Here is a 16,096-nt window from a genome sequence, read left to right as displayed (position 1 = left end):
GAGAATGAAATGCATGTATTCCCTCAGGGAGTAGCTCAGCTCAAAATTGATATCAGCGATCACTAAAATGAGAATTTGTACCAAAGTGATGACTCAGCAGTCAACTACAGTTCAGAAACCTGGAGTACGACTAAGCAGAGAAGGAAAAATTAGTAACATCTGAAAGAAGAGTAATGAGGAGCGTACGGGAACTAATTTTCGACAAAGGAGAATTTAGCAGCACCAAGAACGAGGACATCAACCTCTTGATGCTTACCAACAATCCTACAGAAGCTGAAAAGCAAGAGAATCGATTTGGCGAGCCATGTATCCCGTATTCCAGAAGAAAGGCCGGTGAAGAAGGCACTGGATAGTAAACCAGACGCTTCTTAGGACGATGGCAGTGCTGGAGGAAGACCTAGGGAAGGACCTGGCAGCTCTGAGGACTGAAGACACCTGGTGGAACTGAGCACAAAACGGGAAGGAACTGAGGCAGCTTCTGGAAGCAGAGCGTGTCTGCTGGCCTTGTGATTGCTGTACATGTACGTGCGTATGCGTAACACATATAGGCTTTCGTAAAAATTATTATCAGTGTGAATTTGAATCCACAATTCGACATGTGAGGAGTGCCAGAGGAAGATGTAGTGCCTGAGTATGTAAATATGACATAGTAGTCGATGTATGTACCAGGTGGCGAAGCCAGGTAGGAAAGACCTCGGACAGGAGTCGGCCATTGGCTGCTTTTGAGGCGAAGCCTGTGTGGTGCATTTGTCTTCGTAAAGTCCTGGTAGAAAGAGGTTCCTGACTCTGATATTAAGGTAGGCTGCTGTATGACAATATTCCGTCGATCACCACGAAGACATTGACGAGGCAAAACGAAACATTTGTAGTTGTCCTCTGCAGTTGTTTCATGCGTGTGGAAACGATACCTCCACGATACAAAAGATCCATCTTTGACACAGCTGACCTTAGAAACCCGAATTCTTATGTAGTCTCCAATACACTGTGGCCCATGCCTTTTTTAACCCATGTTCAAAGTCGGTTAACTCGCGGCGTGCTCCCATCTTCACTACCATATCTCTCAGACATAGCGTCTAAACTCGCTCTATACACCGCGTATGTCTACAAGGGCAAACCATCCCGCAATCTTTAGCCACTTAGTTCATTCAAATACCGCTTGTACTCCATTTAATATCTCTCTACAAGACGTAATTGCATGGATGTGTGGAACCAAGGGCTGACAGCATCAAGCGGCCCTAGAGGTGCTTTCTATTGTGTGTAGGCTGTTTAGGTTTTTATGTTGGTAACGCCACGTAGCGCTCTGTACGAAAATCACTGACTGTGCTGTGTGCAGTCTGTGGCTGCTTTGCATTGTTGGAGTATTTGTAATTGTAGTGTTGGGCAGTTGGATGTGCACAGCGTGTAGATTGCACAGTTGGAGTTGAGCCGCCAGCAGTGGTGGATCTGGGGAGAGAGATGACAGAATTTTGAGATCTGGACATGGGTCCATCAGAAAGAGTAAATTTGTAATACGGGATATCATGAAAATATATGATGACTTTTGAACATTATTAAGGTAAATACGTTGTTTGTTCTCTATCAAAATCTTTCATTTGCTAACTATGCCTGTCAGTAGTTAGTGCCTTCAGTAGTTAGAATCTTTTATTTAGCTGGCAGTATTGGCGCTTGCTGTATTGCAGTAGTTCGAGTAACGAAGATTTTTGTGAGGTTACTGATTCATGAAAGGTATAGGTTATTGTTAGTCAGGGCCATTCTTTTGTAGAGATTATAGAAAGTGATATTGCGTTGCGCTAAAAATATTGTGTGTCAGTTTAGTGTTGATCAGAATAAGTAAAGAGAGAAATGTCTGGTACGTTCAGTTCTGCTCAGCTGTTTGAAAATCAAATAATGTAAGAGGTTTATCAGCACAGTAATTCATTAATTTTTCAAAGGGGATGTTTCACTATCTACAGCCTTACAACTATAATGTACCTGTACGACGTGTCTGTTCTTTCGGGCGCATCCCAAGCTACTGTGAATCAAGACGCAAAGGAATTAAAGAGTTAAGCTGCCTTTGATGTAAATCAATTTGTGCCGGACTGGGATTCAAAACCGGGTCTCCTGCTGAACACTAGACACAGGGCTCATGGCAGCTGCACATACTGCTCAGAGAGCACGCCTCCCGTCAGGCCCAAAATCTCAATTTATCCACAGGCTACAGGTGTGTTGCCACTTGCACATTATTCCCATTACTCATGGCGTTTCGTCGTTTCCCTTAAGTATTCGAGATTGGTGTACGTCTGCACTGAAGAAGGGATCTTTCGCCCTCCTCGCCGACATATGTAGTGCCTGTCCTTTCGGACAGACCGAGAGAATAGATACCATATTTGATCCAAAATGGCTCTGAGGAATATGCGACTTAACATCTGAGGTCATCAGTACCCTAGAACTTAGAATTACTTAAACCTAACTAATCTAAGGACATCAAACAGATCCATGCCCAAGGCAGGACTCGAACATGCAACCGTAGCGGTCACGTGGTTCCAGACTGTAGCGCCTAGAACTGCTCGGCCACACCGGCTAGCCCATCTTTGATCCAGCAGCCATTATGAATCAAGACACAAAGGAATTAAAGACATTAGGGGCCCGTGAACATTGACTTAAATCAATAGGGAAAGTTGAAAATTTGTGCCTGACCGGGATTGGAACCTGGGTCTCCTGCTTACTAATCAAATACGCTGAGTACTGTGCCACCCACACACAGCGGACATGTCCTGAAAAGCAGACATCATGTATATAATTAAGGTGATGGCTGGCAATGATCCCTTCAGTGGAGATGCACACGAGGCTCAACCTCTTACGGAACTCGGCGAGATGCTGCGAATAATGAGGCTAAAGAGCAGGGTAACTACATCAGTGGTGTGTGACACAAGTTTAGAATCGGTGTTTGACAGGAGGTATGCTAGGGTAGTCCATGCAGTTACTGATGGCGTAGGGGTCAGTGCGTCTGTCTTAGTAAGCTTGAGACACGTTTGAATACTAGTCCGGCGAATCTTTTCAACTTTCCCAATTGATTTAAATGAATATCATTATATTAGTGTTCGGATTACTATTAGTACCTGAACTTGATTCATATTTATTAACTGTCCTATGAAATACTCACTGATCCCAGGCGAGGGTCGTAGAATCTTTGAATAAGCTGGATGCACGTGGACTTCCCACAGCCGGAGCTGCCGACAAGAGCCACTGTTTCGCCAGCTTTGACCTTCAGGTTAAGGCCTTGAAGAATCTGAAACCAGGAAAGCACTTCAAGAAAATCTTAGTATCGTTGGACATACCAAATAATTGATTTGTGTCATATTTTATTTATTTTATAAAATACTGCAGAATTTGCAAACTGGGAGTCAGAAGGAAGAGCTGTATTGAAATGAAAACTATTACAAACAGTGTTCTAGTTGTCTTTTAATTTTATTAACTGGCATTCACGATTATATAAAGCATTTTAGAAAATGTGATTAGCTCCTTTGTCTCTTAAAATAATTATTTATAAGATATAATGTTACAGTTTCGGCCGTTGAGCCGTTTTCAGTTGCTAATCTTTGTTGAAATATTTCATTTGATTTAGTTCTTGTAATATAAATAAATAAAACTAAATGTACCACGAAAAAATATGCTTCAGTACATGTCACAATTTCAGACACTTATGTATTGCGTCGTCTGCTACAGTATAAGTTTTTCATTGTGTTCCACTTGAAAATTGGTTAACAGCCGAAACTGTAATACCGCCAGTAGCTTTTATAAATGGCGACTATTATGTATTTCAAAAAGAGTGCCAGCTATCCTTTCGCCGTAATTTACACTAGGTGATCTGAAGTATCCGGACACCTGGCTCAAAATGACTTACAAGTTCGTGGCGCCCTGCATCGGCAGTGAAGGAATTCAATGTGGTGTTGGCCCACCCTCAGCCTTGATGACAACTTCCACTCTCGCAGGCATACGTTCAATCAGGTACTGGGAGGTTTCTTGGGGAATGGCTGCACTAAGGAGAGGTATCGATGTCGGTCGTTGAGGCCTGGCACGAAGTCGACGTCCCAGAACATCCCAAAGGTGTTCTATTGGATTCAGGTGAGGATTCTGTGGAGGCCAGTCCATTAAAGGGATGTTATCATGTAACCACTCCGCTACATGCCGTGCATTACGAACAGGCGCTCGATCGCGTCAAAAGGTGCAGTCGCCATGCCCGAATTGCTCTTCAACAGTGGGAAGCAAGAAGGTGCTTAAGACATCAATGCAGGCCTGAGCTGTGATAGTGCCACACAAAATAACAAGTGGTGCAAGCCCCTCCATGAAAAATACGACCACGCCATAACACCTCCTCCTCCGAATTTTACTGTTAGCACTACACACGCTCGCAGATGACGTTCACCGGGCACTCGCTATAACCACACCCTGCCACCATTGTGAATCGTGATTCGTTACTCCACACAACGTTTTTCCACTGTTCAATCGTCCAATGTTTACGCTCCTTACACCAAGCGAGGTGTCGTTTGGCATTTACTGGCGTGAAGTGTGGCTTATGAGAAGACGATTGACCATGAAATCCAAGTTTTATCACCTCCCGCCAAACTGTCATAGTACTTGCAGTGCATCTCGATGCAGTTTGGAATTCCTGTGTGATGGTGTGAATAGATGTCTGCCTATTACACATTAAGACCCTCTTCAACCGCCCCGTGTCGGCCGCAGTGGTCTCGCGGTTCTAGGCGCGCAGTCCGGAACCGTGCGACTGCTACGGTCGCAGGTTCGAATCCTGCCTCGAGCATGGATGTGTGTGATGTCCTTAGGTTAGTTAGGTTTAAGTAGTTCTAAGTTCTAGGGGACTGATGACCACAGCAGTTGAGTCCCATAGTGCTCAGAGCCATTTGAACCACCCCGTCTCTGTCAGTCAACAGACAAGGACCGCCTGCGCGCTTTTTTGCTGTATGTGTCCCTTCAAGTTTCCACTTGACTAGAACATCGGGAACTATGGACCTAGGAATGTTTAGGAGTGTGGAAATCTCGCGTACAGGCGAATGACAGAAGTGACACCCAATTACCTGACCATGCTCGAAGTCCGTGAGTCCCGCGGAGCGCCCCATTCTGCTCTCTCACGATGTCTAGCGACTACTGAGACCGTTGATAGAGAGTACGTGGCAGTATGTGGCAGTACAATTCACCTAATATGAGAAACGTATGTTTTTTGGGGTGTCCGGATACTTTTGATCACATAATGTATTTCTCTCATTCGTAACAACTGAAATAATAATATTAACCAAAACGTTTGCTTGTGATCGTTGAAGTGTTGAGATAAGTGGTTTCTTACGAGTTTGACAACAGCGCATTGTAGCCACTTTGCTATTCGTCACTTTAATCCAAACCTTTTTAAAACTGGACGGAAGATGATGCAAAACAAACGTTGTAACATTCACTGCCTTACCTACCGGACAAAATAAGTAACTCAGAGGGTATAGAACAGTGCAACAAATCGGTTGCGGCAAACAAGGGCGTCCACAGTCGAATTTTTGAAACTGTTCGTGCGAAAACGAGTTCAGGATCTGCTCCGGAGACTACAGTTCTTAATGGATATGACTGTGAAGCTACACGACTCAGACAAATTCAGTGAATAAAACAATAATCTATCAGTTATTATAGGTCTTACCTGAACTCGCCGCCGTGATGGGTATTCAAAGTGAACGTTCTTAAAGGTGATATCGCCCCGGGCGTAGTGTGGCTTTTCCCCTTCATCAGACAGGCTGCTGATGTGCGACTCGCGGTCTATGACAGCAAATATTTTGGCGGCGGCGCCTCTAGCGGTAGAGAAAGCCTCGACACGAGAAGTCACCGAATAGAACACCCACGTCCCATTCATAACGGAAAAGAAAATCTGTATGGAAAAATAAAAATCCATCCATTAAAGGCAGAAATTATCTGTCCGGCTTCCCAAATCATCAAAATAATAATTAATTCATCTTATATAGTATGTCATCTTACATGATACACAACATGCATAATTAATTCGTACAGTACCGGTTTTCTAAATGTGTCCAACAGAATTCAACTTACTTCTTCCAAACTTTCCATTTAATCGATGAGAGTGTCTCACTTGCAGTTTTATACGAACTGTATCAAATTATTCCGATATTAATAGCGCATCTCTAGTATTAATGCTATGGGCAAACTGGCGCACTTAGTTTACATTTGTGACATCAAGTTACCGAGGTCATTTACCCTATGACATGATTAGTCTTTTCAGTGACGCTATTCTTATAAGTGAGTTTATAATTCCTATCAATGGGAAGCCACACCCACTTGTCCATTCCCTCTTCTCCCTTCCTTCTCTCCAATAAATCATAGGGCAGCACTAAAAATAAAGGATCCATTCGAAAAGCTAAGAAGGCAGAAGTAGCATAAATGTGTCAATGGAAAACTAAAAACCCTATACCCTTCCCTCTACTCCCTTCTCGAGCCAAACATAGCTTATCGTTAAAATGAAACACCCAACGGAAAATTAAAGATGGCAGAAATTGCTCAGTTGTGTTAGTGGGAAATTAAAAAAGGAATCCTCTTTGCAACCAATCCGAGTGTACGAAGTGTAGTATATAAATGGTGTTTTAAAACGGTGTCAAATTACATTATTATTCACGTCAACCCAGACCCCTCCTCCCTCCCTCCTCCCTATCTCCAATCAACCAAAAGACATGCGACTGTCTCAGATGTTAGTTTCTCCATATATGAATGATGATGATGCTGTTACGTAATTGATGTTCATTAAATGAAAATGCGCCCCAGTGCACACTACCGGCTTTGGGCTTTATATTAGGCAATTAACAAGTGCATCTAAAAGTTAGCTGCAGAGAAGCAATAACTTTCAGATGAATTGCCGGTTTCGACCTTTATATTAGGTCATTATTAAGTGCATGTGAAAGTTACACTAGCATAACTTTCAGACACACTTGATAGTTGTCTAATATAAACGCCGAAGTCGGTCGTGAGAACTTAATGAAGTTCTAAAAGAGCAACTGGAGCGACATTTCATTAAATATCCAAAATGTGCTTTATAACCCTCCCCCCCCCCCCCTGCTTTCCAGTCAGTCATAGTGTAGTATTAAAATGATGTGTGAAAATTGCTACGTTATTTTTAAAAAATCACTTTCACCAAGATGACTTGTAAATCTTTTTATTGACTACCGGTTCAGACAGATCTCTTCTGTCATCATCGGGTCTGAAAGTTTAATAAACAAACAGTCCAAGTCAAGGTGGCTAATACATATATAATTTCACATAAACACTGTATACGGTAGATTACTAAGGCATTAGACCGTACCTTGTAACACATTAACAGAAGTCCATGATCTCTATAACACTATGTGGCTTGCAAATTTGTGAAGATCATGAACTTCTTTTAATATGATACAAACTATATTCTAATGCTTTAGTAATATATACGTTTGTTTATTAAACTTTCAGATCGCATGAGAGCAGAAGAGATCTGGAGAAACGATAATGAGTAAAAAGATTTACAAGCTATCTTGAACAATATAACTGTGGTATCGATAGCTAGGATGCCACGGCGTAGCTGCCAGTTAAGTTGGCACTACGGCAGACTACGATAACAGTGCCCTCTAGCAGGCGCTGTTCAGCTCTACGAGCACCACTGTAGACTCAGCCCATTTCATCAAGAGCAGAAGGCAGGGACACTTCGCACCTCAATGCAAAGCTATGTATCCATTCATTAACTTGTTTTTGCCTATAGTGAACATCTGTAATCTGAAACGCAGTACCGACGTGTTTTACCTCACTTGTTCCTGCTACTACTCGCTTCCTTCATTCGGCCAACCTTTCAGTTTTCAGCAGCAGACCTACGCGCTGCCTTCCAGGCGGGATACAAAAATAACAATTCTGAATGCCCCCTAACAATTGATACAGCTTCAAACACACGTAGAGACTTTCACATTTGCCCTGAAAGCTTACGTAGCCTCAACTTGAAGGTCAAAGATTCGTTACTGCATAGAAAGTCAAAGACATGCATTATTTATGGCACAAAAACGGTGTCAAGTTACGTTATTTATGTAAACATACATACCTCTGACGAAATGTTAAAGTGATGCCAAGGCAAATTTGTGCACTATTCACGTAGGCACGTAATTTTGTTGCCTTTCATACGTCAACTCAGTGTGTACACAAACATACTCTGGTGTAATTTAAAAATGAATCCAAGGTCAAAGCTATGCATTATTTATGCACACACGTACAGAGTAGTGTCTTATCACAATACTCCTCGCCAATCAAACATGTTTCTGGACAAAGACATGATAATGACGAGTTTTATGCAAATCAAACTCTCGTCGTAAGCACGAGAGAAGTGTTTTTTTCCATCCTTACATTGAGTAACATGTCGGCGTCTTACGATGCCAACAGATTATTGATGAGTTATGACTGTCAAAACTTCTTATATAATCTAGAGATCACTGATCAAGGCGCCAGTCTTGGCTGAGAAAATTGCAATACTATTTTGATACGTACAGCGTTAAATCTCTCGCGCATGGGAAGTCCTTGTTGCCTATTTAGTTGAAGGCATCATATCTAAAACAGATTTGTGAATAACCTGCCATCTTATTTATTGAGAACTGTGTTTTTGGTTTTATTTCAATTCTCATATTAACGATATCTTCATCTTGACGCAAAGAATCGATTAAAAGCATAGGGCACTTCTGGAACTCTCCACAGTTCACGATCGGGTTACTTTTAGTCCTCTCTCCAATCAGTATAGTGACTGAGTGTTGTGGTACATTTCATGCGCTTGCTCAGTATTCTTTGTGCTAAAATGGACTGAATAGTTCTGTTTTACACCTGTATCATCGACTATGCTGCAACCACATGAAATCGAATTCGTGTTTGCCTGAAAAGCTAAAATTACGTATCTTGCTATTTCGAGCACTGCATTAGATTTAACTTTCCCCGTCCATGTAACAATTTCCGGCGCGATATATTCAACAAAACCCCAAGTTCGGGGTGCTAGAGTCCGCCGCAGAACATTTTTTTTAAGTTACTCCATAATGTCATTTGTTCTTTCCCGCACACTCGCATTTGTGGCATTTTCCAGTACATCTTTCGATCACAATTTTCTACTTTATATTTGCTTTATTCGGAGTAATACATTTAGTGTCTTCTCTGCAGCGAATCAGTACCAATTCATCGTGAGCTTTTGAATTCCTGTAATCCTCTGCGAACCCAAGTACCATCTCGTGCGGGATACAGAAGCCGAAAAGTCCATCATCAGCAACAGATTCCAATAGCTCATTTTTCTTTCCCCAACCAACATTCTGTTATGCGTCTGCGACATTTGATGTAAAAGATTTATGCCCTTTAATTAGCGTTGAAATTACTGGGTAGCGTTCAGGAAAACGAGTGAAATGCGCAATTTTTACTGAAATCGATCTTGTTGGCTTTCTATAGTCCTGACTCATCGACAAATCTTCCCTCATATACAGATGACTCTCACATGACAATGGGTAGGTGTTTTCATATTGTATCGGAATCAATATGGAATTGTTGTAAGATGACATACATTGAACAAATGGTTCATTCATATGATATTCGAAGCGAGTAATGCGGACGTCACCGTCATTTTTTTCTCACTCATTATGTAACTAATCATCATCATCATGAGTTTCTTCTTCTCCTTCTTTTCCCTCGCCCAACACAATGACGAATGAGAACTCACAGGGAATGGCGGTAATACTTTTAGTATTCTGCATCCTAATGCTGAAACTTTCTTATTTTTCCTCTCGTCTTCTTCTTCCTCTTCTTCGTAATCACTTAAACACCTTTTTATTAGAATTTCGTCTAAATTTGCGAATTGTTTTATTGGGCAACAAGTTTCAGTGATATATTACGCCATCTTCAGACCCCTAGACCGACATGTAGGAAGATTCCAACCATTGGTTCAATCACAATGGGGGTCAACCTTCAATGACTGATATCCGTAGATGACGGCAATCACTTCAAACACCACCTCACTTTTTATTAGATCGCATTATTCTCTGTTTATCTGTTCGGTACAAATTTTAAACATCCAGATGAGCTAGAGACATGAAATTTTAAACATAGCACAAAAATCGATGTCAATGCAATATTAACCCGCTTCCGTGTTGGTTTTTTCTTTGGTGAAAAAGATAACGCAAGATGTCCGCTGCCCTGCAGGCCTGGGGTGTTGTGCAGGTACATTTACAGTTACACCTATACTCCGCTAGCCACGCTATATATGTTGATGTGTTGTGAAAGGATCTTGTACGGCACTGTCACGTACCCTCTTTTCTGTTCCAGTCGCGAATGGTTCGCTCATTCGCGGATAGCTGTTAAGCCTCTTTGTGGGTTCGAGTCTAATTTCATCTACCTGGACTGTTCGCGATATATACGTAGGAGTAATCAGTGCATTGGCTGAAACTTATAGAACTTTAACAGTAAACCACACTGTGACGCAGAACACCTCTCTCGCAATCTCTGCTACTGGAGCTGGTTGAGCATCTCCGTGACGCTTTCGACCTTAGTAAGTTAACGTGCAAGGAAATGAGGAAATCTGCTGCTCTACATTGGATCCTCTCTGTCCTCTTTCAATACTACCTGGTACGGATCACAGACTGAGGAGCAGTAGTCAAGCACCGGTCAAACGAGGGTTCTGTAACCTACCTCTTTTCTTCATGCATTACATTTCATGAGAAACATTCCGATGAATCTTAGTGTGGCATGTACCTCAGCGGCGACTAACTTGTCCTCACCATCTTCTTGATCGTTCCTGATGTTGCATGACTCCGGCTCTCTCAAAGCGACGGAAAAAACGTCGAGTTCATAAGTTCCGCGTTTTAATGTAACTCTGTCCGAAATTTCATCATCGCCTGTCTGGTTATAAAAATAGAAGTTATTATTTCTTGAAGCAATAATCTGTATGAAAATGTGGGAAAATAAGTTGAGTAAGGCAGTTTCGCACGGATGATGAGATAAATTTAGTGTAAGGCTAAAGATAGAAGGTATAAGACAGCTCTTATCAATCAAGCTAAAAGTTAGACCATACTCGATGACGCCCATTGCAATACTGACAGTGTGTGCTAAGAGACTCGTTAATTTATCTAGAGTTCAGAAATTTTCAAACAAAGATGAACATACCTTTGTCTGTTAGGTGAATGAAACGAATAAATTAATTCTACTTCATTACAGAACTCTTAAAATATCTCAGTATTCATGGAGGAGGCAGTAAATTGCCGGTGCTAACAAACTAGATTATAACATTACACTTCCTCTTGTAATGGAATTTGAAATTGGTTTCCTTTCAGTCTGGGGGTTAAAAATCGTGTTCCCACACCTTTTAGACCTTTTGGGAAAAATTATGGTAATACACATTTTTAGCATAATTTTCTAAGTAAAATTGGTGAACACTTGTGTTGGTACGCTGTTTAAGTAATTTTTTCACATTCAAATACAGACTAAGTCCATCTTTCCTACGTGGTCCTAAGTACAAACACTTCCCTTCACAAAGTGCTGTTGCTTTTACTGTATGATTATGTCTTTGCATCTCAACCAATTTTAGCGAGTAGCCTTCGCATCGTTTTCTGCCTTAACAGAAGCGGCTCCACCAGCTAATCCACTAAGCAATGATAATGCAGCAAATATTCAAATGTTAGGTAAAACTGAACGTGTTTTGGAAATGGCTATTATGCCCTCTTTGCAGAGCGGTCTTGCATTTGTAGCAGCTTGTAAAGGAATTTAATGAGATTCTTCCGAAGCTGTTATGAGATTACAGTTTGGTGTAGTACATTTTAGTCTACTTCGGAATATTTTAATTATTATATTCCTTACATTCTCGGCTTTTTACCCTCATTTTAAGATTAGGATCGAAGAAGGAGAGGAGGGGCCACAATTTTTACACATCGTTTTGATACTAGACTGTAACTGTATGGAGATTGGGAAGAGGGGCAGGGGGATGGGGAAAGAATTGTTAATTTCCCATTAGGACAATTGGGATAATTTCGCCCTCTTAAATTTTTATGGTTCGTTGGAGATAAGGAGGAGGGTATATGGGGTGCGGGGAGCGGAAAGGGGCGTATCAGCTTGTACATTGCCGCAAATTCCTCGGTGGCCATAGACCCTAAGCCGGCTTGTGCTGCTGGTTGCCCCGAGCCTCACAAGGGCTTCAAGGCATTTTCAACGATCTCTGATCTCATTCCATTGGCTGATAGAGATTTCAGATGTGCTTGGATGTGTGAATGAATATAGATGCCACAAATCTTGTAGCATCTACGTAAATTCTCCTCTGCACACACACAGGTAGCAAAAATTTCCGCTTGGAATACCATGGCAGCTCTATAGACAAAATGCTCTCTATAGTCTCTAGGCTTTATTCCGTATACTCTGATCCCAGCACCTTCGTCTGGTTTTTGTCCTACAGTAAACCAGACCGTGTCTCCTGAACAGTATTATGGTTCATTCTCCCACTGCTCCTTGCTTGCAACTGTTACCTTGAGAGTTGTATTAAAGCAGCTGGAAGTTTTCGTCTGGTTACCCAGCATTTAGACGACCATTCCTATATCCGTCACTTACACTGGTGTGGGATTATCGATATTCTAAATGTATCCAGACTTTTCCAGTTTGTTGTTGTTGTTGTGGTCTTCATTCCAGGGACTGGTTTGGTGCAGCTCTCCATGCTACACTATCCTGTGCAAGCTTCACCTCCCACTACCTACTGCAAGCTACATCCTTCTGAATCTGTTTAGTGTATTCATCTCTTGGTGTCCTTCTACTTACCCTCCACGCTGCCCTCCAATACTAAATTGATGATCCCTTGATGGCTCAGAATGTGCCCTACCAACCGATCCCTTGTGCTACAGATTTATCTTCTCCCCAAGTCTGTTCAATATCTCCTCATTAGTTATGTGACCTACCCATCTAATCTTCAACATTCTTCTGTAGCACCACATTTCGAAAACTTCTATTCTCCTCATTGCCTAAACTATTGATCGTCCACGTTTGACTTCCATACATGGCTACACTCCATACATATACTTTCAGAAACGACATCCTGACAAATATATACTCGATGTTAACAAATTTCTCTTCCTCAGAAACGCTTTCCTTGCCATTGCCAGTCTACATTTTACATCCTCTCTACTTCAACCATCAGGAGTTACTTTGCTCCCCAAGTATCAAAACTCCTTTACTACTTTAAGCGTCAGATTTCCTAATCTAATTCCCGCACCAGCACCCGATTTAGTTACACTACATTCCATTATTCAAGTTTTGCTTTTGTTGATGTTCATCTTATATCCTCCTTTCAAGTCACTGTCCATTCCGTTCAGCTGTTCTTCCAGGTCCTTTGCTGTCTCTGACAGAACTACAATGTCATCGGCGAACCTCAAAGTTTTTATTTCTTCTCCATGGGATTAATACATACTCCGAATTTTTCTTTTGTTTCCTTTACTGCTTGCTCAATATACAGATTGAATAACATCAGGGATAGGCTAAAACACCTGTCTCACTCCCGTCCCAACCATTGCTTTCCTTTCATGTCCGTCGACTCTTATAACTGCCATCTGGTTTCTGTACAAATTATAGCCTTTCGCTCCCAGTATTTTACCACTACCACCTCCAGAATTTGAAAGAGAGTATTCCAGTCAACATTGTCAAAGGCTTTCTATAGGTCTACAAATGCTAGAACCTTAGGTTTGTCTTTCCTTAATCTACCTTCTAAGATAAGTAGTAAGGTCAGTACCACCTCGCGTGTTTCAACTTTTCTACTGAATCCAAACTAACCTCTCCCAAGTTCAGTATCTACCAGTTTTTCCATTCGTCTGTAAAGAATTCGTCGGCCGCAGTAGCCGAGCGGTTCTAAGCGCTTCAGTCTGGAATCACGCGGCTGCTACGGTCGCAGGTTCGAATCCTGCCATAGCATGGATGTGTGTGATGTTCTTAGGTTTAAGTAGTTCTAACTCTAGGGGACTGATGATCTCCGATGTTAAGTCTCATAGTGCCTAGAGCCATTTGAACCATTTTTGTAAAGAAATCGTGTTAGTATTTTGCAGCCGTGGCTGTTTAAACCGATAGTTCGGTAATATTCACATCTGTCAACACCTGCTTTCTTTGGGATTGGAATTATTATATTCTTCTTGAAGTCTAAGGATATTTCGCCTGTCTTATACATCTTGCTCACCAGATGGTAGAGTTTTGTCAGGGCTGGCTCTCCCAAGGCTATCAGTAGTTCTAATGGAATATTGTCTACTCCCAGGGCATTGTTTCGACTGAGGTCTTCCAGTGCTCTGTCAAACTCTTCTCGCAATATCATATCTCCCATTTCATCCTCATCTACATCCTCTTATATTTCCATAATATTGTCCTAAAGAACATCGTCCTTGTATAGACACTCTATATACTACTTCCACCTTTCTGCTTTCCCTTATTTGCATAGATCATGGTTTCTATCTGAGCTCTTGATATTCATGCAAGTGGTCCTCCTTTCTCCAAAGATCTCGTTAATGTTGCCGTTTGAAGTATCTATCTTAACCTAGTAATATACTCCTCTACATCCTTACATTATTCCTCTAGTCATCGTTGCTTATAGGCCTCTACATCCTTACTTTTGTCCTCTAGTCATAGCTGCTTATTCATTTTGCACTTCCTGTCAATCTCATTTTTGAGACGTTTGTATTCCTTTTTTGCCTGCTTCATTTTCTGAATTTTTGTATTTTCTCCTTTCATCAATTTAATTCAATATCTGCTCTCTTACCCAGGGATATCTACTAGCCCTCGTCTTTTTACCTACTTGATCCGCTGCTGCCGTCACTATTTCATCTCTCAAAGCTACCCATTCTTATTCTACTGTATTTGTTTCCCTCATTCTTGTCAATCGTTCCCTAATGCTCTCCCTGAAACGCTCTACAACCTGTTTTTCTGTCAGTTTATCTAGGTCCCATCTCCTTAAATTCCCGCCTTTTTGCGGTTTCTTCAGTTTTCATCTACAGTTCATAACTAGTAGACTGTGATCAGAGTCCACATCTGCCCCTGGAAATGACTTACTATTTAAAACCTGGTTCCTAAATCTCTGTCTTACCATTATATAATCTATCTGAAAACTTCTTGTATCTCCAGGCTTCTTCCATGCACACAACCTTCCTTCATGAGTATTGAACCAAGTGTTAGCTTTGATTTTCCAGTTTACATAATGAATTAATACGCCAGGAAAGTAGTCATATTATCTAAAATTGGTGTCAGGTAGATGAAACGGCACGACATCAAAATACATTCAATAATTTAGTTGCAACCTCTGCCTGTATCATTATGAATACAGCAGAAAAATAAATGTACAGCTATATACATTTGATTGATGCCCTAACATGGTTGACTTTCATGTTGATAGTATCGACTCACATACTGGTCTATAAGAGTTGTAAATTTATTGTGTGATGTGGCACCCAGTGTCTCATACTTACAGTGATCATTGTACCAACGTCGTAGGTCTTTTGGCTCTCAGGGTAGTCTTTGTCTCTGATAATGAGTTCCACACCATACCAGAATGCTACAGCGTTCCCGCCGAACATTGAGATCCATGATACTGCTTCGTTTATTCCGTTTATGAAACTCTTTCTCTTGCTAATGTTAACAGCACCTTCGAGTTTCTCGCTGTACCTGAAGCAACAAATATGTTCTGTATTAATTGAAAGTACTTGTCATTAGTTTTATGGGCAGTAATAAATGGCAGAAGGCTTCTTCATATTTTATAATTGATTTACTTAAGACTTGTAAAAACAACTTTCATACAAAAATAAAAATAGTTCTGTTGTTCCCATGTTATTGCAAAAACAATGAGATGGCCGACAATGCGTTTAATTTGATTTCTGACACATAATCTGCTTTCTAGCTATCCACTTTGTGTATGTAGTTCATCTACTGAACTCCAATCGTGTCGTCCGAATTAGGAAATACTCACTTCTCATTTTAAGCTTCTTACTGTATAAAAAGGGAAGCGAAGAAGGAGAGTGAGATTACTACACCCATTGCTTGGATTACTTGCGAAAAACCTTCGCAGTTACACTGA

General features: G+C 41.2%; 1 protein-coding gene across 1 annotated transcript in view; it reads right to left on the bottom strand.

The window, feature by feature from the left end:
- LOC126354019 (multidrug resistance protein 2-like) overlaps positions 1-15,681 on the bottom strand; it is a 104,521-nt gene extending 88,840 nt beyond the window's left edge. The window contains exons 1-3 of the mRNA XM_050003343.1: positions 15,492-15,681; positions 5,675-5,899; positions 3,143-3,268 (exon numbers count right to left, since the gene is read on the bottom strand). Of these exons, the coding sequence (XP_049859300.1) occupies positions 3,143-3,268; positions 5,675-5,899; positions 15,492-15,599 (459 nt within the window). The 5' untranslated portion in view covers positions 15,600-15,681. The remainder of the gene's footprint in view (positions 1-3,142; positions 3,269-5,674; positions 5,900-15,491) is intronic.
- Positions 15,682-16,096: the final 415 nt, after the last annotated feature.

This window comes from Schistocerca gregaria, chromosome 3 (assembly GCF_023897955.1).
Source record: "Schistocerca gregaria isolate iqSchGreg1 chromosome 3, iqSchGreg1.2, whole genome shotgun sequence".
Classification (NCBI taxonomy): domain Eukaryota; kingdom Metazoa; phylum Arthropoda; class Insecta; order Orthoptera; family Acrididae; genus Schistocerca; species Schistocerca gregaria.
Note: the sequence above shows the minus strand (reverse complement) of the source record. Positions and strands in the feature narration are given on the sequence as shown.